Source organism: Haliotis asinina, chromosome 5 (assembly GCF_037392515.1).
Source record: "Haliotis asinina isolate JCU_RB_2024 chromosome 5, JCU_Hal_asi_v2, whole genome shotgun sequence".
NCBI classification, from domain to species: Eukaryota; Metazoa; Mollusca; class Gastropoda; order Lepetellida; family Haliotidae; genus Haliotis; species Haliotis asinina.
In genome coordinates this window covers 44627273-44653521 of record NC_090284.1, presented here as the reverse complement: position 1 = coordinate 44653521, position 26249 = coordinate 44627273, and the positions used below count along the sequence as shown (strand labels likewise).

Genomic DNA, 26249 nt, shown 5'->3' with positions numbered 1-26249 from the left:
CGAGCGAACGCTTTAACCACTAGGTTACCCCACTGCCCCTTATAGTTGTGATCCATTTTGGTTTAATTGTGTGTATAACAGTTAAGCTGCAGCCATTATGCATTATTATTTCCGGCATATTTTGTATGGTGGACACATTTGATGGACAAACACATCCCCTTGTACTGAACCCTTCTATCATGATGAACTACAGATGTACAAAGACATTTCTTGTCATAAGTTATTGAATAACTTTGGTTCAGTCCTACAGTGACTTTGGACTCCACTGGGTTTACAGTTGGAGGTATTCGGTCCCCAAGCCTTTCATTGTCTGTTGATGTAAAAGAAACATATTTGTATCAGGACTGAAAGGTTTATTGGCAACATTTTTATGAATAATGCATAACATGGGGCCTGCTGTTTATTACACGATGGTTGTATGGGAGATTTTGTATACTACTGAATATAAGTGTATCAACATATTGTAAAGTTTGCCCCTTTTTTGCAACCATTCTCTATTTGTTTTCATGGCTCTAAAGCTAAGTTTAAGTGGTAGAACCTTATTACCATGAGTGAAATGCTTTTCTTGTAAATGTTAATGGTTAAAAAATATTAGAAATAATTTTATATAAAGACCTTCTCCCAGATCAATATTATTTTTCAAGACCCTCCAATAAATAATGTCATATATCTGTATTAGCCTCCCTGACTTCTTGAAACCTTGTATTAATGACTGGTCCTTGGACAGGGTTTTCATTTCTCTTTCTTTAGCAGTGGTTTATATGAAACATTGTTCAACATGCTGAAAGTAATTTAAGTGTATTTTTTTCGTGTTTTTTTTTTAAAATTCTGTAAAGGATGAATCTGTCTTAACACTTCTGATGGCTACAGCATGTCTGTCTTTAAAAATCCATTCATCTAGATTCAGAAACAGTTATTCCAAATGATCGATCATGTACACAGACAATATTGAGTTTTGAGGTCAGAAATGTCAAGTGTTGCTGTGGTTGCAAGTACTCCTGTACTGTTTCCCTGAAGGTTGACAATGCTAAACTTGATGGGATTGCCTACATGATGTATCCATATTGATTCAGGGTCCATCTCAGTCATGTTGTCCTAACAATCCCTCTTCGTCTTCCTGTTAATTACAGCCGGCATCACACACCAGTGTTTGTGTCCATGCCAGTCTGAGGCACCAGTGCGATGGAGCTGCCCATAAACATGTCCATGGTTTGGACTGATGTGTTTTTTGTAGGGTTTGATCATTCTTCTTAGTATTTGAATGATGTTTCTGACATATTGTTTTGCGTGCAGTTTGAGGAAGATATTTTAGGATTTTGTCCAGCAACATTGATGTTTATTTCAGGGTAGTTTGAATTAACTAGGAGTTGTTGACTGTTACATTAATATTGTGAAATTATTGTTTCTTAGCCTTCATATCTAACATCCATCTATCTTTTATTCTTAAATATTCATTGTGGATTCTGTCATTTTCAAACTGAGTCTGTCATGGAGACTGACCTTCAGATCCTGCATCTGTAACGACGTTTTCACCATCAACATGGACACCAGTACTGAAACTAGCAATGTTGGTCCCTAATCTTGGGGCCAACACCAGCTGTACCAACTACAATGCCAACACGCAATACCAGCACCAACATCAAGACCAACTCTATCACCAACACCAGTACCACTTGTAGCTAACATCAGAGCTCTGCCACCCCTACTGCTATGAACATTACTATCACCACCAACACAGATACCAACTGCATCAACTACACAGGTATTAGCAACAAAAACACCTACACCAACATCACCAACTACAACACCATCACCATCACCATCACCACCTCTTAAGACAAGTCATAAGTTAATGTTAATGTATGGCACATACAAGTAACTTAGCGCTGAGAGAGCTTCAAACATCTAGGCGCGGCCCATCATGATCCCTTGAAACCACCACTACAGAACACTATCTTTCCTATCACTGGGCACCAGTCTCCTTACACAAACATAATCATAAACACACAGTTTCAACACTGGGTGAACATAATTTATAATAACCCATTAGGCCAGACCAGTTGTATTTCTTGTTTTGTGTCCTTAGAAAAGCTAAAGGCAGGCGGAAGACATGTTTTAAAACATCACCAGTCAAAGTAATATTTTTTTAAATGCAAAAAATTATAAAAAATCTTTAAAACAAATTCTTGTCAATTTACATTTTTTGCCGATAGCAACATTAGGATTATATATTTGGAGTGAAGAAAAGTAGTTTTTTGTGTTTTCTAATTCTTGATCAAATATGACTGGGATAAACCATAAAATCAGAAATACAATTGTCCTTAGGGTTTCAGGAAACAACATAATTAGTTTGTGTAATCTGACCCCTGATGATCAAACCATGAATCACATGACAGTATCTAAATCATGTCCAACCTAAATGACCATCTTCAAAGCCTTATATAGCTTGTATATCAACAGTGATAGAAATGACTACAGACAATATCCCTCTCACCCTACACATTCCAACAGAAAGGGTACAATTCCGATCTCTGTCAATAAATCACTGTACAACAGATAACACGTCAAGGCCATGTGTACACACCAGGCCTCAATGAAGAGATCTCTTTTGTGAACATAAGACAGGGTGGCAGGAAATGGGAGTGGGGTGGAGTCTCAGGCTTGTTTTTCTCGTAGTTTATTGCATGCTTGTGTTGCCAGTTTGATAAGAAAATTAAAAATCATTTTAGGATGTGCAGTATCCCAAAGGCTGACATGAGAGACTCGGTCATCAAAGGAGCTGTAATTTGTTGTGTAAACTGGCATTACTGTAGCATACCCAATGTCTCCTATTGTGGGCCCCAGTTCCAGATTCAGTCTGATCATGTGTCTAGGTTTACAACTCAACAAAATAATTTCATCAACTTTCTTTGGTAAACCAGGTAGTTCTACTTCTTACTGTGGCCTTAAATCCACGATTTATCATGATGAAGTTTCTAGGCTTACACTTCTACTCAATGCAACGAAGTGTGAGGTATACAAGACTACTCAACAAATTTCAGCAACTTTGTTTGGTAAGATAGTTCTTACTGTGGGCTCCAATCCCAGATTCAATACAATGAAGTTTCTAGGTTCACAATTTGACACAAGAAATTTCAGTGACTTTCTTTGGTATACCAGTTAGTTGTCATTGTGGATCTTAAGTAAAGATTCAACCTTTTACAGGTTCTAGGCTTGTGAGTAAAGTACATTCTGATACTCAGATTTATTTCCACATCTCACAGGCTCCATTGAAACACAACTACCATTCATCAGGAATCACTGTGTTATAGAGGGGTGGAAAATTGAGATTGTGAAATGTTTGTATCATAGATTTCAAAAGATGACTTAACCAAACTTCCCGTCTCAAGAGAAAAGCAATTATTTGGCCTGACATTACAGGGAGGTGATACCCACCTGTTGAGCAGTTCGGAATGGTATGACAACACGATGGTGAAGCATACAAACATGGCACCAGTGTTGCTGTAACATTTGGCCAGGATTTGTATAGAAAACTTGTCATGTTTGTGTTTATATAACTGTCATCTGCAAGCAATGATGGACAGATTTGTAGGTCTCAGCTTGTAGGTTACACTTACAGGTTGTGTGTTACAAATTGTCTTATACAGGATGTATGTTACAGTTTGTCCATTACAGCTTGTCTGTCAGGGAGGGTTGTGTGTTTGTGCATTAGTGCTGTTTTAGTGAGTGAGTGAGTGAGTGAATGAGTGTGTTTGGTTTCACGCTGCGCTCAGCAATATTCCAGCAATATTCCAGTGGTCTGTAAATAGTCAAGTCTGAACCAGACAATCAGGTCATCAAAAGCATGAGCATCGATCTTGCAATTGGGATATGATGACATGTGTTGATCAAGTCAGCTAGTCTGACCACCCAAGCAAATAGTCGCTTCTTATGACCAGGGTGGATTGCTGAAAACCAATTCTATCCCTGATCTTCACAGGTCTCCTGATTTTAGACATTTCTTCTTACAATGTTTCATGTCATGAGTGAGTGAGTAGAGTTTGATACTGGTTTAGCAGTATTTCACCTGTATTATTGTAGGAGACAGAATGAGACATGTGAGATTTGAACCAAGGTCTTTAGCATGATGAGCAAACACTTTAACCTCTCAGCTACCATCAGTGTTTTGTAATTTCTATGTGAAATTTCTTCAAACAGGCAAACATTTACTACATATACAAGCCTGTGATCACATTTGAACAATGGAATTGTCTGTCCTTTGAGATGATTGGTTATTTGGTTATGCAACACCATATCCCGATGGCAGTGTCTGGGCAAGACAACATATGTATAGAAGAAAACATGCCTGCCATGTTATTCTGGGAAAGCAAGAGATGACCTAATGTATTGCCAGAAGCACACTTCAGGTTTTAAGTTTACAGGATATACCTTGAAGTTGAATACTTTTGACACATCTGATAACAAACTAACACATCTCAGAACAGAACTATCCATTCTCTTATATTTAAGAAATTACTTCAGCAATTGCAGTGATCATTAAAATAAGAGTATTTGATACTTTAGTGTTATATTTTCCCTGCTCCATCTTCTTTTTTACCCAAGTTGACATGGCAAGATTATGTCTTTCTGCAGACATGTGCTTACAGATATTTCACCAACTTGTGCACAACACCACTTTCTTGCCAACAGTGCATCATCTGGAATGTTGTTGTCATTAATTAACCAGTTATAGCTGGTAAACAGTGTGTCAAGCAGAGATATTGGCCCTGTATATGATAAGGCTGAGGCCAATTAAAATGTGCATGTTCTGGAGGATCCTGATTGGATGTCTTGCTGGCTCCAACCCCGTCTCCAAGCCGACCTGCCTTGAGATATATTATCAACCTGAAAGGACATTTCTTTACACTGTTGCCTCTGTGTCTATGACTCTGCAGGTCACTGCAAGTAGAGGTCTATGTTTATGTAAGCTTTGGTGATATTTTTCAAGTAATTGTGTCTGCCTTTTTTAGGAATGAAAGTTTCTGGAAATGTTTCATATCACTGAATGTAAACATTTGAAGTTGTGTAAATTTAGAAGAACTTTTTTATCTTTTCACATATTTCTTGAAATTATACAGTTTTTTTCTTTGACCTGTTCTTAAAAACATGGTGGACATGGTAAATGTTTCCATGGTGTTATTGTCGAGGGATCTTTGTTACTGCACATATATGTTTGGATGCAGGATGAAAGGGAGAAATCATGAAAAGCAGAACTGAAAAAATAGCCCATGAACAGAAGAAAGTCTGATCAAACAGTATCTGATTACGCTCCTTTTTCACCAACTGGGGGAGTCTTTACTAGTTTCAAATGAACATGATGGGCCTGCTGTAAGGTTTTGGAAGAACAAGATTAGGCGAAATGAAGGTTAATGTCATGTTCTAGATTAGGACATGGCTGACCTGGTAATCTGGAGCTTTGAATCCCTTAGGTTCTGAGGAGGTTCTTGTGAGGCATTTAGAAATTGGTATTCAAGTAAAGGGCAAATGTTATGGATGAAAACTTCTTCTTTACTGTATGTCACAACGTTTCTTCCTTGCTCCTTCATCGGGTGATTTGAAACAAACAAGATACATCAATGAATATATATATATTCTAATTGTACAAGAAGCCAGTGGTGCCTAGGTACTGGGTTTGAATCTCGGTTTCCACTATGCTAGGGTTGTCTCTGCCATACCCATGCTTGTGGTTAACATCAAAGTCTGGTCTCTCCTGGTGTTTGGATTCTGACCATCTGGCTTTCAGTGAACATTATTTTATTTATACAGAGTCAGAACTGGAAAATAATGACGAGAAATCTGTATGGATGGCAACTTCATTATCTTACATGATGTGCTTGCAAAGTTTTACATGATATGTGGGTTGTGTAAATGGTATCTTGAGGCATCATACCCTGATTTGGGTTACATCTTGAGGCATCATACCCTGATCTGAAGTCAGTATCTTGAGGCATCATATCCTGATTTGAAAAAAGTATTTTCAGGCATCATACCCTGATTTGAAGTAAGTATCCTGTGGCATCGGACCCTGATTTGGAGTAAGTATCGTGAGGCATCATACCCTGATTTGAAGTAAGTATCTTGAGGCATCAGACCCTGATTTGGAGGAAGTATCTTGAGGCATCGTACCCTGATTTGGAGTAAGTATCTTGAGGCATCATACCCTGATTTGGAGTAAGTATCGTGAGACATCATACCCTAATTGGTGATACATGTATGTTGAGGCATCAAACCCTGTGCTGGGATATTATCTTGGCTAATTACTCCTGGGGAAGAGATGCCCGGAAACTTCACGACAGGTCTGCAGATGATTGTGGAAGATTGGGAACCCAATACACACCTGAACAGGAACTACTCTGAGTTTCAGGTGTGTGAGACAGGAATTCCATAGCTTGACTGTTTCCGTGGTGATAGGGCAGGATGATGCAAGCTGTAGTTACATGGGTCACTTACCGGGATTACCAGTGTTACATAGATACCAAAAATGATTTACCCAATTTTAACTACCACCGATAAGTTCAACAGGCAATCATTCAGCTGTCTCACAAATAACCTTATTTTGATTGCCAACACAGGTGCCAATACTGATGGTAATTTTGAACCAAACATAATACTAAAGAGCAAGTGAATATTGCTTAATAACTCATGAGCAGTTTTGCAGTTATAAGCCACAATATAATTTTGTGGAACAGAGCGTATGTAACTAAAAGTGCTAAAGTAGCCTTCAGTTGTAACACAACTTAATTGAGTGACCAATGGGAAGACTTACAACGGCAATGGGCTGAGTGAGTGAGTGAGTTTTTTAATACCACTTGTAGCAGTGCTCCAGCAATATCACAGTCGTGGACACGGTGGGGGACACCAGAAATGGGCTTCACACATTGTACCCAAATGGGCATTCAACCCAAGTCTTCGGCGTGATGAGCTAACGCTTTTATCACAAGGCTATCCTTATGCCCTGCAGCGTTAATGCAGCTGATGTGTTTCTCTTCACGCTGATGGTGTATATAGTTCTTCAAATGTCTTGTGTGTTTATTGGACAGTGGAATAATGGACATCAGCTGTGACATTGTTAAATGAGTCACTGGTTTGCTTGGTCTAAACTTGAATATCTTCAGCATGCTAAACAACATTCACCTATTCTGTTGCACTTTGCAAGAACAGCACCGTTCTGTGACATAGATAACAGTTTTTGCACACTCAATAACCTGTTATTAGCTCTGCCTTATATATAAGAAGAGTGATGGACTGGGGAATAATGTATGTTGTGCACTTGTCTAGGTTCTCCTTGTGGCAGCAGTGAGTAAGGTAGCTCATTAGACCAGCTATAAATAAAATCCACAATGGATCACTTGTTGCTGTTTCTACAGTATTTCCTCGCTTCATTTGGGCACAGACACTTCCCGTGCAAAAAAAACCAAACTTTTTGCAGAACTGCCACAAACATCATGATACCGAAGTCATTACACCTATCAAGATTAAGCAGTTAAAATTCCAAAGTAAAGATAAGCCTGTGTTCTATACAGGTTTTGAACACCTACTTTAACACCTACTTTGTACATCCTTGTTGAGTGAGATCCACAGTTGTCATCATCAGTAAGTTAGAAATAAACATGCTTCTTCATCCTGCGTGTTTCAAACTGCAGAAACTTTCAGTGTACCTCCACTCCAATTAATTACTAACACATTGACGTCACAAAAAGTATCTGTATAGTGCTTCAAACAACTTGTAATATGATCAGGCCCCCCTAAGTAATTGAAGGAATTACAGCAAATTTGAAGGAATTGCATCTCAAATGTAAACAAATGCAGCCCACTCGCGAAACAATTGCAGCGATATCGGTAGTTTAACGGTAATAACAGAAACACATCGGCCCTATCGGAAGCAATGTCGGTAATACTGGAAACACGATCGGCCATCTTCGCAGATTTTTCGGTCGCGAGCGGAAACTCACGCAGCAAAACATGGCGTCGTTGGAAGAAGCACCCGTCTCGGTGAGATTTGTATTTAGTTCCTACTATTACATTTTCATACTTATCCATCTTTGACCACCCGTGTTGAATGCGTTTAGGTATGAGGTGTTGTCGGGGCAATAGCTTATGTTTTTAGGAAAAGATTGTCACTGCAGAAGAGTGTCACAAGTCATGCCCCTGGAGATTGTTTACATCTGAACATCGAAGTCGTGCCGATGATTACGAACATCATGAACGTGCGCCATGAAGAAGTTTATGAGCCATAATTTTTCTTGCTACGAAGTGCAATTGACAAATTTAAACAGATTTTACCCAAAAAAATGATGTTATATCTGGCGCACGTTCGTAATCATCGGCACGACTTCGATGTTCAGATGTAAACAAACTACAGGGGCATGTCTTGTGACGCTCTCCTAGAGTGACTATCCTTTCCTAAAAACATAAGCCATTGCCCCGACAACACCTCATACCTAAACGCATTCAACACGGGTGGTCAAAGATGGATAAGTATGAAAATGTAATAATAGAAACTAAAAACAAATCTCACCGAGACGGGTGCTTCTTCCAACGACGCCATGTTTTGCTGCGTGAGTTTCCGCTCGCGACCGAAAAATCTCCGAAGATGGCCGATCGTGTTTCCGGTATTACCGACATTGCTTCCGATAGGGCCGATGTGTTTCTGTTATTACCGTTAAACTACCGATATCGCTGCAATTGTTTCGCGAGTGGGCTGCATTTGTTTACATTTGAGATGCAATTCCTTCAAATTTGCTGTAATTCCTTCAATTACTTAGGGGGGCCTGATGATGTTCTGATGATCTGTGATATGACGTTGGATTGTTACTACTTCGATATTGATCATAAGTGTCAATATTTATGAAGATAATGCACATTGGTTATGTCCATTTCCAATTTGTATTTGTGGAAAATGCAGTAATTTCTGTCTGGTCAAACTCTTGACACGTTCTCTAGCACACAATCACTTGTATGTTAAATACTAAATACTATTTAGAATAAAGTTGAATATTTCTGTAGTGTTGTTATTTTGATACAACATTCAAGGGTTTCCATTGTAAATACCCCTGTTGGAGTTCCTGGCTTAAAACAAGTACTCCACAACTCTTAGACCTGCTGATTTGACTGTTTTCTGAAGGATTGGTTGCTCACAATATTAAACTCTGCATTGTCTTGTTAAGACCTGATTAATTACGTACTGCCTGCATGCAGGAATATTGATGAGTGGTATTATATAAACACCCATGTTGAATGCAAACCAAAAGAGCACCTGTCAACACAGTAGAGCAAAGGACAAACCCAGCCGCTATTATTACTGTAAGTCTGTACATATTTGCGTGTTTATCAAAGGACTGACTGTAAACAGTTCTCTGGTTATTTTTGTAACATGGCCCAAGTGATGTAGAAATGGCTAAGTAATTATTACTTCTTGAAATTACAGTGAGATAGGAATATTATTTACAAGGAAACCTAACAACTAACCAGTTATACATCATCAATATACCATGAGTGCTGTTTACCAGATGAATCATTTATGGTATCTAAGAAGCCTCATGAATCCACTGTTTATATGATGGACATTGGCGCCAACTTTGAAGTCTAGGCATTAAGGGTCATTACTTCGCCAAGCTGTTTCCTCCTTGAGCAGCATGTTCTTATTTCTGTATTCAATAGCCATACAGATACATATCTGCTGTGATGTGTAGAATATGCTGTGTCCAGGAAATCAGTTTATGTGTGTTCATATATAAAGCTGCTTTAAGCAATGGCTGTATGTAATCACTCTAGCAGTGTGATGACAGTCTGTCACTGAAGAAATCTGAATCACACAATCTGGCAGTGTATGTAAGGCCTATAGGATGATAGGAACCACCACTAACCCAAGACCCAGTTCCCAGTTGGGCTCATCAGTGGGTGAGTAAGTTTGGTTTACTCTGATTTTAGCAATTTTCCAGCAATATCTCAGCAGGGGAAACCAGAAATGGGCTTCACACATAGTGCCTGTGTGGGAAATTTTTAGTATCACTTGCAAATACTTTTGCCAATAGACTACCCACTACCCATCATGTATCATATGAATAGGAGCTGACTGTGTGTCAGCTGTCACTTATAATGCCCTTGGTATGTTGTATCTTTTTGCACAGAGGCATCAGATCTCAATTGCTTGCAGTTACTTTGCATTTGAATTAACTAGTTTTGCAATGTCTGTATGTCATGGCTTGAAATTCTAGATTTCCCCTGGATATGGTTCCTAGTCTGTGGTATCAATTCACATGCTTGTGGGTATCAAAGCCCATTTTTGGTGACCCTACAGTAATGTTGCTGGAATACTCACTCACTCACTCACTCACTCACTCACTCACTCACTCACTTATACTATAAGTCACAGTTTTGTGTGCTCCACATTCCATTAGTTTAACAGGTCTGTGTCATATACATTGTGTTTGTGCAGGTGCTTGTAGATCAGTCCAACACAGTATTACATATTCATTCTAGCATCAGTATCAATCCTTGTATTTGTTACTGCTGTTAACCGCAGAGGTGTAACAGGAAGTTCTGGTCAGAGCCACCTCGTTTCCATGAAGCCCTATTATCAGCAGTTGACAGAAGGGGCATACCCTCATCCTATTATCAGCAGTTGACAGAAGGGGCGTACCCTCATCCTATTATCAGCAGTTGACAGAAGGGGCATACCCTCATCCTATTATCAGCAGTTGACAGAAGGGGCATACCCTCATCCTATTATCAGCAGTTGACAGAAGGGGCATACCCTCATCCTATTATCAGCAGTTGACAGAAGGGGCATACCCTCATCCTATTATCAGCAGTTGACAGAAGGGGCATACCCTCATCCTATTATCAGCAGTTGACAGAAGGGGCATACCCTCATCCTATTATCAGCAGTTGACAGAAGGGGCATACCCTCATCCTATTATCAGCAGTTGACAGAAGGGGCATACCCTCATCCTATTATCAGCAGTTGACAGAAGGGGCATACCCTCATCCTATTATCAGCAGTTGACAGAAGGGGCATACCCTCATCCTATTATCAGCAGATGAAACTTAAAAGAAGGGGCATACCCTCATCTCATTATCATCACTGTGGAGGCACATACCAGCAAGTATCAGGTCTTTATCACAAAGCTCACAGCTGAACTACAAAACTCTCACATTCTAAACAAACACTCACTCGCTTTTAGATGCTGAAAGTTTACAGTGGTTTATTGCAGATTTATTGGACGAGCCAAACTTTTTCAGGTGGACTGAAAGATTCAGCTAAAAATGTAAGTGGGTGGATGATTCATGATGGGGTGTTGATTCTGTCACACAGCTCTTGTGGGTTGAGTCAGCATGGCTTTATGGTGGTTTCATGCCTTCATTGCAGATTTACAACCATTCAATGCTTAGCTTTATTGTTTGAGGATAACTCAAATCCACCTTTATCGCTTTCTGGTGACATTTATACAGTTCTGGTTTAGGTTTAACATGGCTGATAGATTTAGGCAGCTTGCTGAAACCGTTATTCAGGTTTATGTGCAGCTCAGCCGGTTTTAAATGAGGCTTTTCAAGGTGAAGGTTAAAGATATGGGATGGGAACATCTCATTCCTGAATCGCCCACTGACATACCATGCCCAGTTTACACAGGATACTAATCTGGGCTGACAAAGTATTTTTTTTTTCGCTTTAGTGAGTGAGCTTAGGATTATTCTTCACTCAGCAATATTAGAGCTTTATGGCAGTGTTTGCAAATAATTGAGTCTGGACAAGACAATCCAGTGATCAACAGCATGAACATTGATCTGCACAATTGGGACACAGCAAACCTGACCACCCCCATCTTGTTAGTCGACTCTAGGGACAAACATGGGTTACTGAAGATAAATTCTAAAAGAGACCTCCATGGATTGTTTCATCCCTTTAATACTAAGCTGCAAGGGGCATAGCCATGGTGTGGGATGGGGTAGGGTAGCCCTGTAGTTAAAGCATTAGCTTGTTATGGTGAAGACCTATTTTCGATTCCCCACATGGGTTCAATGTGAGGTCCATATCTGGTGTCTCCTGGTATGATATTGCTGGTATGTTGCTAAAGGTGGAGTACAACTAAAATCTCTCTTATCCAAGTGTCAGGCAGGGGAACAAGAAGTACCTTCACTTAATGTTCAATAAAGCCCAGGACTGAACCACTGATCTCTCACTCTTGATGTAGATGCTCTATCCATAAGATAGTTGGTGTTCAGTGGATGTTTTTCATTGGCATATATTCCTTATGCCTAGATAGAATGAGAATAGAGAGAATGGATGACAACTCTTTGTCAGGATTATGAGTAGAGGAGCTAACATGCAACACTTACACCAAGAGTTAGACAGCGATCAACTGCCAAACACTTCAACAGACAGACAAGGAGATATATTGTGTTTTAAAGAGAACAACTGGCCAGTCCGATGGATAGGTTCTTTATTGAGTAATGATGAATAAATCTACAGTTGACAGAGAGAGAAAAGAGGTGATAAATCACCATCAAGGGTCCTCTATGTTCAAGTCCACAAACAATCCTTCAGACCCATGCATACTAAAGTAGATGTTGACATGCATAGCCAAGTCCTCTGGGTGTATACTGTAGCACATATATGTGGACATTTGTAAGACTTGGTTATTGTAGTACACATGGCCAAAAGTTGCCAACAGCATCTAGAATGAAACATATGTCATATTTGGGATTTCACTTTCACATCATCTAGAATGAATTCTTCTTCCATGCTCAAGCATATTTCGGTGAGAAGAAATACAATCATTAGAATCATATACAATTCTTTCCGTCAACGGTTTTATAATTAACAATCTTGTTATCTTCCCCTTATTGGAGTTCATTATTGGAACATATGCACTGCACGACACACCTCCACACTGACAGCATCCATTTATTCAGAGCCCTCTACTATGCACCCACTATCATCAAGGACGGGGAAGGGGTTAAGAGGGGCGAGCATGAATGGATTACAAGGAGGTGTACGGTAGGCCCAGGGGAGTCTTTTATCACCACCAGTGACCTGGTTTGTCATTACTGGCAAACAAGGACATGTTAGACCGGAGCAGAGAATGCATTTACGAGAAGTAGGCAGTGTATGACAGTGAGCAAACCCATTTGGTTTGTGAAAGGTCAAGCAGATGTAGGCTAGTGCACTTGCAGTGCATGATGAGTAAATTGGTTCTACATGCAGGCGCACATGCCTTGCTCATAAGACTCTTACGCTGTTGGTGTAGCCAGTTGGTAACATATATAGATGATATTATAGGAGTACCCATGTCATACTTTGTTTACGACATGAGTGCCTAGATGTCCATATTTCCAGAGTGAGTATGATATGGGCACAAATATAACATTCTGTTTGGTATCAAAGTCATCAAATTGAGGAAAATGAACCCAAGTCTGCTTTCAAACACAGATTGGCTACCCACCGTCACTACATGTAGAACGCAATGTCACAGAAAAAACATGATGTCACAGCATTGTTCATGACATCACATAACCATGACAAAGTGATATTTTGTCCTAGAGCACCATATGAAAAATATGACCCCAGTCTGTTCGCCCTTGTAGGTAATAAATTTATATACTGTCAAGTGTGTCTTGCTGAAAGATTTTTTTTACATTCCTCACATTGAACTCTCATTAGTTTTTCTATGTTTTTTATGTTTTTTTAAACCATGTAAGCATGTTTTTCAGCTTGAAAAATATGTATGTTTATTTCATTAGGATTTTTAAAGGAGAAAACTGAACTCGAAATGATAAAACAAGCTGTAATATGCGATTCAGTCAGAACCTGTAAACCATTTTACCATTTGCCAGGTCCATTAAAGAACAGAAAAGCATGTGTTATACTTGACAAGATGCTGATGGGGAAAATGTGGGGTTCAGATACATATTTTATACGACAGCAACAACCTGCTATCTCCCTGGAACATGTTGAAAACATTGCGTTTGTGTGTTGATCATCTTGATCCACTGAAACATGTTTATCAATACCAAACAGGGACATGTTGTTTCTGAGAAATGAACACCCAACTAGTCATTTCCTGATTTTCATCGTCATGTTGTGCCAACAGAGCATCAGACAAGATTCAGGCATGCTGTTACCCACGGCAACTGCACTCAGCTGCAGCCACGGTGAATACACACTGCACATCAACATCGCATCCGTTGGCGCTGTGATGTCTTGGCTGTGCTACAGTCATACTCTCTGGCTGATGATGTTTACTGTTTCTAGTTCTCTGGAAGCGGCTCCTTAACTCTGTGTTGTGCTTCTTGGGGTACATTATGTGTTGGGTTTGTGGTGTTAGAATGGCTGTGCAGTGTTTGCAAGATGTGCTTAGTCAGCATGATTTCCATGTTTGATCTCAACAGAGTCAATACATGGCTCTCAACACAGTGTGCATTTGTCAATATCGCAAATAGGCGAAATGAATGCCTAATTTGTCAGATTCACTGTGTACATTGGGCAATTTGTTACAAAGAGAAGTGTTATATTTGTTTATTAAATCCTACTCAAAGGGATATAAATGACCCCGAATTTTTTTTCCCATGATACTATATAGTTAACATCATGCCAAGATATGAAAGAATCCTGCATTCCTTATCTTCCTTTATGTAGTATATATGGAACGGTGGGGTAACCTAATGGTTAAGGCATTAGTTTGTCACCGTTAAGACCCTGGTTCGAATCCCACATGGGACAAAGTGAGAAACTCATTTCTGGTGTCGCCCACCTTGATATTGCTATAATATTGCTAAAAGCAGTGTAAACCCATCCTCACTTACTTGTGTAGTATATACTGGACAAAAATAGTTAGGGATATTTGCAAATTTTGAAATTATGAATAATGATGTATTTATTAATTGACACAGGGCTCCAGATAATTTTCAGCATGAGGAGTATGTATGCCTTATATTTTTCAGTATAAAAGTACTGGGGAAAGTTAAGAGTACATTTAGAGCATTGAATGGAATTCAATGTCGTGTAAGTAATCTTGTTTCGTTTCATATATGCACCACAACATTGCTACTCTTGTGTAAACAGGTCAATAAACAATAAAGCAACACTTTCTCAAATAAATGCGTCCATAAATTATTATAAGACCGTACACCATTGCTCTTGTGCATATCTGCTGCTTTTTCTGATTTTTTTCCCTACCACTTCATGCATATTTTTTATCTGTACATACACCGATATGGCCCTTATCTGGAGCCCAGTTGACATACTGATAAAATATCAGTCATAAAATACCAATATCCCTAACTTATTTTGTCAAGTATATAAGGGTTATAGGTATACCTTGGGTACAATGTGTGAAGCCCTTTTTCTGGTGTCCCCCGATATTGCAGGAATATTGCTAAAAGCGGCGTAAAACTAAACTCACTCACTCACTATAGGTATACCTGTGTGAGTTATATGGCCACTTGGCAAAACTTCAAGCATCCTTGCTTTTATGCACTGAATAAAACCTTAATAGTTTGGATAAATAAAAACATCTGATGTAACAATTTTATAAGTGAATCAATGTATGGGTAAAGTTGCCAGGGGGATGTAGCAGGTGTTGTATTTCAATCATCTTTCAGTTCATTTAGCTCATTCACTCCACAACTGGAATGTCTGAATTTTACATATATTGCATCACTAATTAGGAAAAAAACAGTTTTGTTGAAATGGCATCAATCTTAAGAAGTTTTCACATAGCAAACTATGGTTTGACAGCACTTGTCAAAATTTCAGTTCGTCAAACTCAAGTTTTACGTGTGACGTGTTGTAAAACTTGTGTTGACGCAACAAAGCGCAGTCACCGATATTGTCACATGATATTTTGGTCATCAATTTGGCCTACAAAACAGAGATGGTTCTGAAATGACACGAACGTTTGACAACATGTGTTTGACATGTGAAAACACAAGTTTGACTACTTTTAAGATTTGAACAACCTGTGTTGTCAAACTCTAATTTGCTGTGTGAAGGTCACTTTAAATATCGTTAGGTCCAGTTTTCACATTCCTAATAGATGAAGTCTTACTGAGATCCACCTCACCGAGATCCACCTCACTGAGACCATCTCACCTTCCAGTGTTATGTTGTGACCTTGCTGAGCTGGCGAAATGTATATCAGCTGTACATGCAACAGATCTTCCATCTGTTGTCAATATCACAGGCTCCAGTTTGAGTCTGACCTATAACTTCTGCTTCCTGTAATAGACAGCTCATATATTGCACACAGGTGGAATACCTGCAGGAACAGTCTGGCATGGCACTCCAGGGAGCTTCATAGCACTAGTTTAACACCTTGTGTGGGAGGATCAGGGCCTTTTGGGAAATACAATCACATTAGTTATATCAAGAAAAAGAAATAATTTCCGCTTATTATCTTAGTATTTGTCTCATGCAGTCATTGTTTAATGTTGCACTAATAAATATTCCAACTATACAGCAGTCTCTGTAACTAATGGAGTCTGGACCAGACAATCCAGTGATGAACATCATGAGCACCTGTCTACTCAGTTGGGATACAGTGACCTTTGTCAACTAAGTCAAATGTGTCCAACTGATCCCTTTAGTCACCTCTGTCACAAGCATGGGTTGCTGAAGACCAGTTCTAACCTTGGTCCATTTGGATTGATGCAAGTGGCTGAGCATTATTTTGAATCTATCCAGCTGTTAATCAGGCCCATAATTGTTACAACTGTGATGAACATGGAACTGGGTTGAAGGTTGTTACCAAAGAATTTCAGGGATATTGACAGTTCTTAGTTCACAGTGGTGTGCTTATTTTCAAGGTCATTGAAAGCACTTTACCAGTTTGTTTTTTGCTAGTAAGATATCTCTAACACCTATGACTGCATTGAAGTTAAGTCTTGAAACTTAAATTACTAGAAATACTGTCCAAATACAAAAAAATTACATATGGACCTGGAGAATGTATTCTTTGTCAGATCAATAAGTGTTATTGATCCCATAAAGAACACAATCAATAGTTGAAACTTACATGGATTAACAGCTAGGAATATCTTTGTGTAATATGTAATGTCTTGCTGATCAGTACCGCTTGCTCAGACAGCCTTAATTCCTGTCAATCCAATGGGATTACAATCAACTTAACAATCACAGTTCCTTTGTCTTATTCCACAGGCAAAAGCAGCAATTTGTATCTCTATCTGTGACAAGAATAAATTTTCAAGAGTGGAGATATGAATGTCTGTCTTAAACTTTTTTTTTTTCTTTTTGTAACAAAACAACTACTGACATTTCAATTTTGTAACAATTTTCTTGCAATCTGGTACGTGAACAATGCTTTGATTTATGGGTAACCATGACTAAACCAGCTGATTGTCACACATGTACAGTCATCATGTAGTAGTAGTAGTAGTAGTAGTAGTAGCAGCAGCAGCAGCAGCAGCAGCAGCAGCAGTAGTAGTAATAGTAGTAGTAGCAGCAGCAGCAGCAGCAGCAGCAGCAGCAGCAGTAGTAGTATTTTTTTTTGGTTTTTTTATTGGTCTGTCTTAAACTTGGCTCCTCTTTACAAATGTCTGCAAAACAAAGAGACCACTAAGCATACCAATAGTGGAAATTGTTATAATATGCTACCTGTGCCTAAATTCTTAAAAAAAGATGTTGCCTTAGACTGTCACATGAGAAAGAGGTTGACTGCTTCAATAATTCCATTTAGCAACTTATTTTTCATCAACATATTCTCACATGTTTCATTCGTTGAAAATCTTGCTTTGCGGGTGTAGCTGAAAGTAGTCACTCTGGATGATATAATTGTTTATTACTCACCCATGGAAGATAATGCAGCGGCAGCAATATTTTTATGGCAGTATTACACTAGTGTATTACCACAAGACATATGGCGTCATAATGGTTTATAGTTATTACGTCACAATGCTAATACCTCTGTTACAGTGGTGTTAGACTTTAAATTTACTTGTTTGTTTGTTTGAGAGTCATCACACTGCATGTGGTTTCTCTCAAGTAATGTTTCTAGAGTAATAAACATAATGCTATACTTGCTTCTGTGAAATGCCATTTTCATTAAACTGAGGAAAGATGTAGCATCAAACTCGCTTTTGCTTGTTTGATAACAAATCAATAACTTGTTTAATAAAATTGGTATTACATGTAAGGTCGTTTAGTATCCTCAGTTGTGCATGGTTGATATGTACAGTGGTATGTACTTACATCTGGATGGTGCCTTTCATTATGATATTTATACTGGTGATATCATTGTGTTGTACATGGTTGGTATGTACAATGGTATATACATATATATCTGGATGGCGCCTTTCATTATGATATTTATACTGGTGATATCATTGTGTTGTACATGGTTGGTATGTACAATGGTATATACATATATATCTGGATGGCGCCTTTCATTATGATATTTATACCGGTGATATCATTGTGTTGTACATGGTTGGTATGTACAATGGTATATACTTATATATCTGGATGGTGCCTTGCATTATGATATTTATACCGATGATATCATTGTGTTGTACATGGTTGGTATGTACAATGGTATATACTTATATATCTGGATGGTGCCTTGCATTATGATATTTATACTGGTGATATCATTGTGTTGTACATGGTTGGTATGTACAACGGTATATACTTATATATCTGGATGGCGCCTTTCATTATGATACATGTGCAGCACTCTGGTTGATATCATAGTGTTGTACATGATTGGTATGTACAACGGTATATACTTATATATCTGGATGGTGCCATGCATTATGATATTTATACTGGTGATATCATTGTGTTGTACATGGTTGGTATGTACAACGGTATATACTTATATATCTGGATGGCGCCTTTCATTATGATACATGTGCAGCACTCTGGTTGATATCATAGTGTTGTACATGATTGGTATGTACAACGGTATATACTTATATATCTGGATGGTGCCATGCATTATGATACGTATACAGGTGTGACACTCTGGATGGTATCATTGTGTTGTAGATGCTGGCCGTAATGCTGTAGATGAAGCTAATGCCATGAAGCAGCTGCTGGACCTCCTCAGGACTCAACTGAAGAATGATGCCGAAGGCGCTGACAGACTCAGGACCATTGCATGTGGATTCCTACTCAACCTCACCAATACTCATGGTAAGACATTGGTAGGGCAGCACAGAAAACGTTAACATTAATTACTGTTTATGGACAGACATCAGTACGTCAACAAGGAAACCAATAACCCATTTGTGGCTATTTTAGCCTATGGGTAAGCATATGAAGGTCATTGAAGAAGCCATTAACCAAACCAATACACATTATATTTGCAGTGTAAAACTGGTCAGTTTCTCTGACTTGGTTGGTGTCTCAGCTGTGTTGACTGATGCTCATGCTGTTGATCACTGGATTGTCTGGTCCAGTTTCGATTATTCATGGACCGCCACTATATAGCTGGAATATTGCTGAGTGCAATGTAAAACAACAAAGAAACAAATTATATGTATCTGTAACTTGTGGTCTCAGAACATTTGAATATATACTGAGGGAAAAGAGATTTGGATTCACATGGAAGGCCAAGTATCCTTTATGTTTTTCCCAGGTTTCCTCACAAGCTATGCAATACAAAGCTTCTGGCGAAACCTTGTGTTTTCATGGGATCCCATATTTTTTTTCCCTCCATATATATATATGCTGATATCAACTAGTTTTTATCTTCATTGACATCTTAAACTGTGGAGATATAGCAAGGTGAGCTGAAGTGCTCTTTCATTAAAAACACTATCAGGGTGGTTATTAGGAGTCCATGTGATAACGGACAGTTTGCCTGAAGCTGTCTCAAAACCAAGTAATGCTTAACCATGAAGTAAAAGTCAAGACGACAGTGGGATAACACAGAAGAAGTAAGAAAGCATCTCACCTTCCTCCAAGATTGTACCAAATGCTATACCCATTTATTTACATGTGGTCTCAACTTAGGCAAGTGAGTTTGTTCAAAATTACCTCTGTTCACCCAGCTGCAAATGGGTACTTGGTGGGTGTCAGATTACCATAACCTTCCAAGGCAAACAAACAGCTTGGGTTATCCAGGATAACAATGTTGTGCTGTTTGTGAGCACATTGATCATGCCACTTTGTGTTGTGGATTATTGCATGGTAAAAATACCCTCTTTATGATTATATAGTAAGTCTATCCTTTAAAGAGGCAAGTCTATATAAGCATCAGTCTGGTAGAGGAATAGTGTGTTCTTATTATCTATTTTGTGTTAGAAATTAACATTTCAACTATTAATTATTACCCTAGAGACAGCCCAGTCGAGAGAGCACCAAGAGGACCAAGATGAGGACCTGGGCCAACATTGTGTCCTCACTGAGCCAGGACAAATGGGAATTATCTACTGTTTTCTTACATGGGAGGCAGTAGTAGCATTGATGGCACATCGTGGTTGTAGCTTCTCTGGAATGTTCATCATGTACAGCCCTAACTAATAATCACTTTCCAGCTCCCTTCACTCCAACTTCTGGCAGGTTCCTGAATTAAACCCAACTGGCTTGTGTAGTGGCCTTCTTCAGGAGAATGGCAGCACAATTTATGTGTTTTCCTCAAACACTCCTGCACGCAACTAGAACCAATTATTGCGAAAAGGCACAGGTTAAAAGGAAATGAATTTTCTGAAATCTAAAATAAATTCTGACATGAAACTACACCCACATGCTATGCCTCGAGCAGCTTCAGAACTGTCAGCTTCAGCTTGTGCCACAGTTACGTCTTTCTGTTTTTGTAATAAATTATGACATTTACCACAAAAACTGTTATTATCGTTAGAGGAGACAGCAGCCATTTTTGATATAATGTTTGCATTTGAAGGTAATGGCTGTTTTGTGTATTTAATGCATTTCATGCATATGGTGTCAGATTGATTTGAGAACATTATTCCTAGGATGACTTTTGAAGCGTGTACTAGTTATGCAGACTGATTTGAGATTTTCTTGTGCTGTGTATTTGGAGTGTTAAACCCATTGCAAAACAGATTCCCATTGGGTACAGATTCTCCCAAGTCTTTTCTGTTCTTAAGAGCAACAAAGTGGGACTTCAGATTATTTCACTTGTACTTATATTGATAACTGGATTAACATGTCTGGACTCGATTATATGACAATTACCTGAATGTTGCTAAGTGCAGCATTAACCAAAATAAACACCACCCCAGGAAAACAAATTATTATATTTGAATGTGTGTTTGATATGTAGAGGGGAGGTACTTCAGGTTAAGAGTATGTGACTCTTTGCAAAATATGTATTTCTAAATTCTCCCAAATGTGCTTTTAACTGTCCTTAAAAGATGGTGAGATTATTTTACTTATTGGTATCAATGTGCATGTTGTTGATCACTGGATTGCCTGATCCAGATTCAGTCCATGACGGCCCGACAGATGCCATAAAGCTGAATATTGCTGAATGTAGTGTTAAACAACAAAGAAACAAACCCCACAATAAACTTTCATTGGAATGTACGTTTGGGTGTAGTGAAGAGAGGGAATTGTGGCATAGGGTGGGGGGATGGAGAGATAAGCAAGTGAGGAGGTGAGATAATCCATGTGCAGGAGAGAGCACTACAGTGGTTAGTTCCAAATCTTCAGTGAGACTTCAAACTTCCAAACACTCTTTATCTAATATATGACACTGTGGATCATTCTGAGCCACGACTGAATGTTGTGTAATCTTCCAGTCACATTGCGTTGCTCTGCAGTAAAGCTGGCAAGCTCAATCAATTTGCTTGCAATGCAGCTTTTTCCTTCATGCTACAAACAAATAGCAGCACAGTTGGCAAATCTCAACAGTGAATGATCAGTAATTCTGTGAGATTTCCCCAAGGGTTACAGACAGGAGGCAGCTGTATATAGAATATCGGCATTTATGTGAAGACAGATTAGCCAAAATACCATCAATGTTTTCACAATGTATCCACAATATTCTTATTTTTAAATAAGGTGATTACTGTAGTATTTTTGTATAATTCTTGTTTCCATCAATAAACTGTTCTTTTTCGGGTTTGCTTCAGACATGACACATCAGGCATCAAATGGATTTGTTTAACCAGATTACAAAAATACTTTAAATAAGCTGTATCCAAAGAACAGTGATTGCTGCAGAAGTAAAATATTTGTATGTCTATCAATGGCAACCTAAAAGTCTCATATATCCCTTCTTTGACATGACTGTTATATCTTTCTTGACAGGAAATATGCTGCAGCAAGTTCTGTTTATGCTGCATGCCCCAGGACCAATCAGAAAGTGTGGAAGGAGGGGTCTCTTTTGTGTTAGTGACTGCTAACACAGGCCATATAAAATATCCTTTTTTTCGTAGTCTCTGCTGGTAGTTAAAGGACGAATACACTTTTGATGTTTGTACTCATTTAACCATTGCTTTTGAAAGAGTTGTGGTTAGTCTTAAGCAGAACACTGAATTCTTTCTGAAAAACATTTGGTTAGTTAATAGCGAGCAATTAAAAGCTGCCCAAAAGTTGTCTGCTTCACACTCGCCCACCAACAAAACCACAGACAGGTTACGTAACTCTGTCGCCAGAGCACTGCGGCAAACCTCGATGATATCATGCGAGGAAGGATTTTCAGTTAGGTGTATAGAAGGTGTGTTAGAAACTTGTAGTCTTGCTGTGTTCTCTTTGTCATCAAATACATGTCAAATCACTGTGTTGCCATCAATTGGTCCCAGAAGTTGGGTGATGGTGTTACCATGCACAGATTTCCATGGACCCTGCAGTTCATGCTAAATGGGTTGTTTGTTATTGCGAAGCAAGCTTTAAGGAAGCTTGTAGTATTTTGTTGAATTGGATGGTTCACCCCCTACCTCATTTCCAAGGTGGAAAATGCTAGTCAGATTTCTTTTCATCAAGTTGAAAAAATTAGAACTACTTACTAGGTGTAGTAAATGATTGATGATCAAAAGAATTTTGCATGGCACAACTTGTAACCAGAGACCATATAATATTGTATGGTCTCTGTTATAACACAGCGATTTCTTCCTTGGAAGCAAGGTTGTGGTCAAAGTGACACCCATCTTGATTCCAAGAGTGAAATTGTGGTGTCAAGCATGTTGTCCGTCAATCAAAATCATATTTTACTACCAGTATAAAGTAGTTTAAAATTTGTAACTCAGTAGAAACAAAAGCATTTCTTCTCAGACTGCAGGATGTTCGTGACAAAGTGTTGCCATTTTTTAAAATCGTGGCATCACGGCCTAAAGTCTGTTGGAGAATCATAGTTAAATATGTTTTTGAATCATGCCCAAAACGATTTTGCATGACACAGCTTCTAACATAATGATTTTTATCCATTATAACAACAACAATTTTGACAAACAAGTCGGAAGCAAGGCAAATCTGATGACGACATTAAAGACAATTGTGAAAACATAAATCGTTAATTTTTGTCATGATTGCATTTGTAGGCAAACCTGTAAACAAGATAATTTACCCCTAGAGGTGTACATGCATTCTACAATGGCCCACATAGGCATACCTCGCGTTACGTCATGAAGACGTGCCCTACTGATTGGTTGGCATATCTACATGTCGAAATCAGTAGTTTTAATGACAGAGTTTCATTTGTAACAATGTCAGTAAATGATTTATGTATTTATGATCTTTAAGTCACCCCTATACCACTTTGTCTCGCTCAGCAATTCACCTCTCTTCATCTCACATCACAGCAATCATTTAAAAACATGCTCTGTAAATGTACATGTACAAAGTGACCGAGTCTGTCTCACAGTTTCTCAAACACTTTAATTTCCCTACTGATGGTAAAACTCTTAAGAAAGCAAGTCTAGAATTCTTCAGATTCTAAATCACATCTCACTTTTGCTCCTTTTCAATTTACATGGCTTTATTTGTTGCCATCAATATTATGTCTATTCAGAGACTAAACGTTGGTCTGCTAGTTCTGCAAGATGTAGGTCCTGTGAAGAGCCTGGTTACTGCTGGTTTTCAGAAACCCCTGTTTATTGTAAGAGGCATCTAAAAAATCTAAAGGTCAGACTTGCTGATTTGGCTGATGCATGTCATCATATCCCAATTGTTTGGATGTTTGGATACCTTGATGTTAGTAAAGGAAATTGTCTGGTCCAGACAATGGACTAAGCATCTTTGTTTAGGTAAATATTGCAACGTATTGCATATCTGATATATATGTGTGTGTGTTTGTTAAAGGATCAGAGGGTATAGTTTAGTGGTTAAAGCGTTTGCTCATCATGCCAAAGGCCCAAGTTCAATTCCCCCACATTGGTATAAAGTGTGAAGCCCATTTCTGGTGTCCTCCACTTTAATATTGCTGGAATATTGCTAAAATAATATTGCAGCATAAAACTAAACTCACTCACTTACTTGCACAATTTGTTTTGATGTTTTTGGTATGGATCCTTACACCAGGATCCATTACTTTGTTACTTGAGAAATACATGAATATGTAACTAAACATATTGTTTGTAGCATTTGCATTGCATTTGCTTTTGTATAGCTCTCTTATTTTAGTCCAGTCCACTTCATACTACTTAGTCAAAGCCAAGTACCACCCAATTTTACTTACGCTGCTCTGGCATGCCATGATCAGTTGAAAGGGTCAGGTGTTCTTTTACTTCATTTTGAGTTGTATAGATAGTGATCAGTTTGTCTTCTTAACTCTCAGTGTTCTTTTTAGCCTAAGTTCATTAAAATAATGTTCCATATTTCATTATGATACATTTACTTGACCAAAGTATCAGTTTTTTTATTGATTTATGCATAACTGGCCATTCAAGTTTCCTTTTCAAGCCTGCATGGACTTGCAAACACCCTAGTTTCTTGACCACTAGCTATAAAAAGGTAATGTTAAGTGGACTGTTCTCTCACACAACTGCTCCAGGTTAATGTTAAGACTGTCAGCTGGACATGATGGATGGGTGGCCAGTTGAGGAAGTAGCCAGTTTGAAGTAGGTTCTTTAGGAGGGACATCTTGTTTCTTGTTGCTGATGCAGACATGGCCGAGATAAGATAACTTATGTTTGGTACAGAGTACAAGTACTTGAGACACTGATTCCTTCTTACTAATTATCAGCTCAGGAAATATGCCATTCAAAAAGTAGGGGATATTCCATTTTGCAAGCATACCACTAGCCAATGCCAATGCATAAGAGAAAAAGTAATATGTATGCATATAGATTAAACATTTCCCAAAGAATGGAATAAATGGACACTTTTTCCCTAATTTTCTCATGTTACATGTACTCATTCACTCATTGATACAGTTATTCTAAGCCTTGCTCCAAGACTGTACTGAATGCTACACCCATTGGTGTATAGTAATATTATCTTTTGAAGAGGCAAGTCTAGATTAGCAGTCTAACAACTCAAGTCATTAGGAATACTTATATTTTATAGAAATTATCATTTAAAGTAATTATTATTAACTTATGCAAGTTTAAGTCATTCTCGCCTCATTTACTTTCTCAATGATGACTCACTCACTCATCAAAATTTTCATTCGCCCAGAAACTTGATTCATTCATACATCCAGACATTCACCTCCCTACTCACCATCACTTTCATTCACCTTCTCAGTTACTCATCCACACACTCAGGCACTGGCCACTCACTTACACATACATAACCAGTTTCCAGAATATGTGGAACCACTGGGCCCCAAACAGACTGACTAAACACCGGCACCAAGCTGTTCTGGGACATCCAGGCTACAGCAGGTAGTGAAGCGCTAATGTATGTGCTGCATCAGGATGAGGCCAATTTCACACTGTCATACTCCATCAGCCTGGAGATCCCCTCCCCAGGAAGCACTCCAGCTTGTTTTGATACCTGATTAGTCCTAAATCTCAGGTTAACTCAAGGATGAAGCCTACCAGTTGCTCCCTGCCTCATTCCAGGTATGCCGCCATCCATTGTAGGCCAACTGGAGTTTAGTTGGCCCAAAGCGCCATGATGGTCTTATGCTGGGCTCCACCATTTGGCCATTCATACGAGAACATTCATATTGGCTATCTTCAACATGCCCATGATGTAGTCACTGAAGTAGGTTTTCTGGGTATTTTAACATTAGGGGATTTGTATGATCATTTTCCCCCAAGTTACTCTGGTGAAATCACATTGGTGGTGGCAGCTTGTTACGCTTAGAAGGCTGATGTGTATGAGATAAACAGAATTT

The 26249-nt window shown here is 38.7% G+C and overlaps 1 protein-coding gene across 2 annotated transcripts in view; it reads left to right on the top strand.

Moving 5' to 3' along the window:
- Window positions 1-26249, top strand: part of LOC137284583 (rap1 GTPase-GDP dissociation stimulator 1-like) — an 81755-nt gene that overhangs the window by 23780 nt on the left and 31726 nt on the right. For both annotated transcript variants that reach the window (XM_067816454.1, XM_067816453.1), the window contains exon 5: window positions 19046-19192. In XM_067816454.1, the coding sequence (XP_067672555.1) occupies window positions 19046-19192 (147 nt within the window). The remainder of the gene's footprint in view (window positions 1-19045; window positions 19193-26249) is intronic.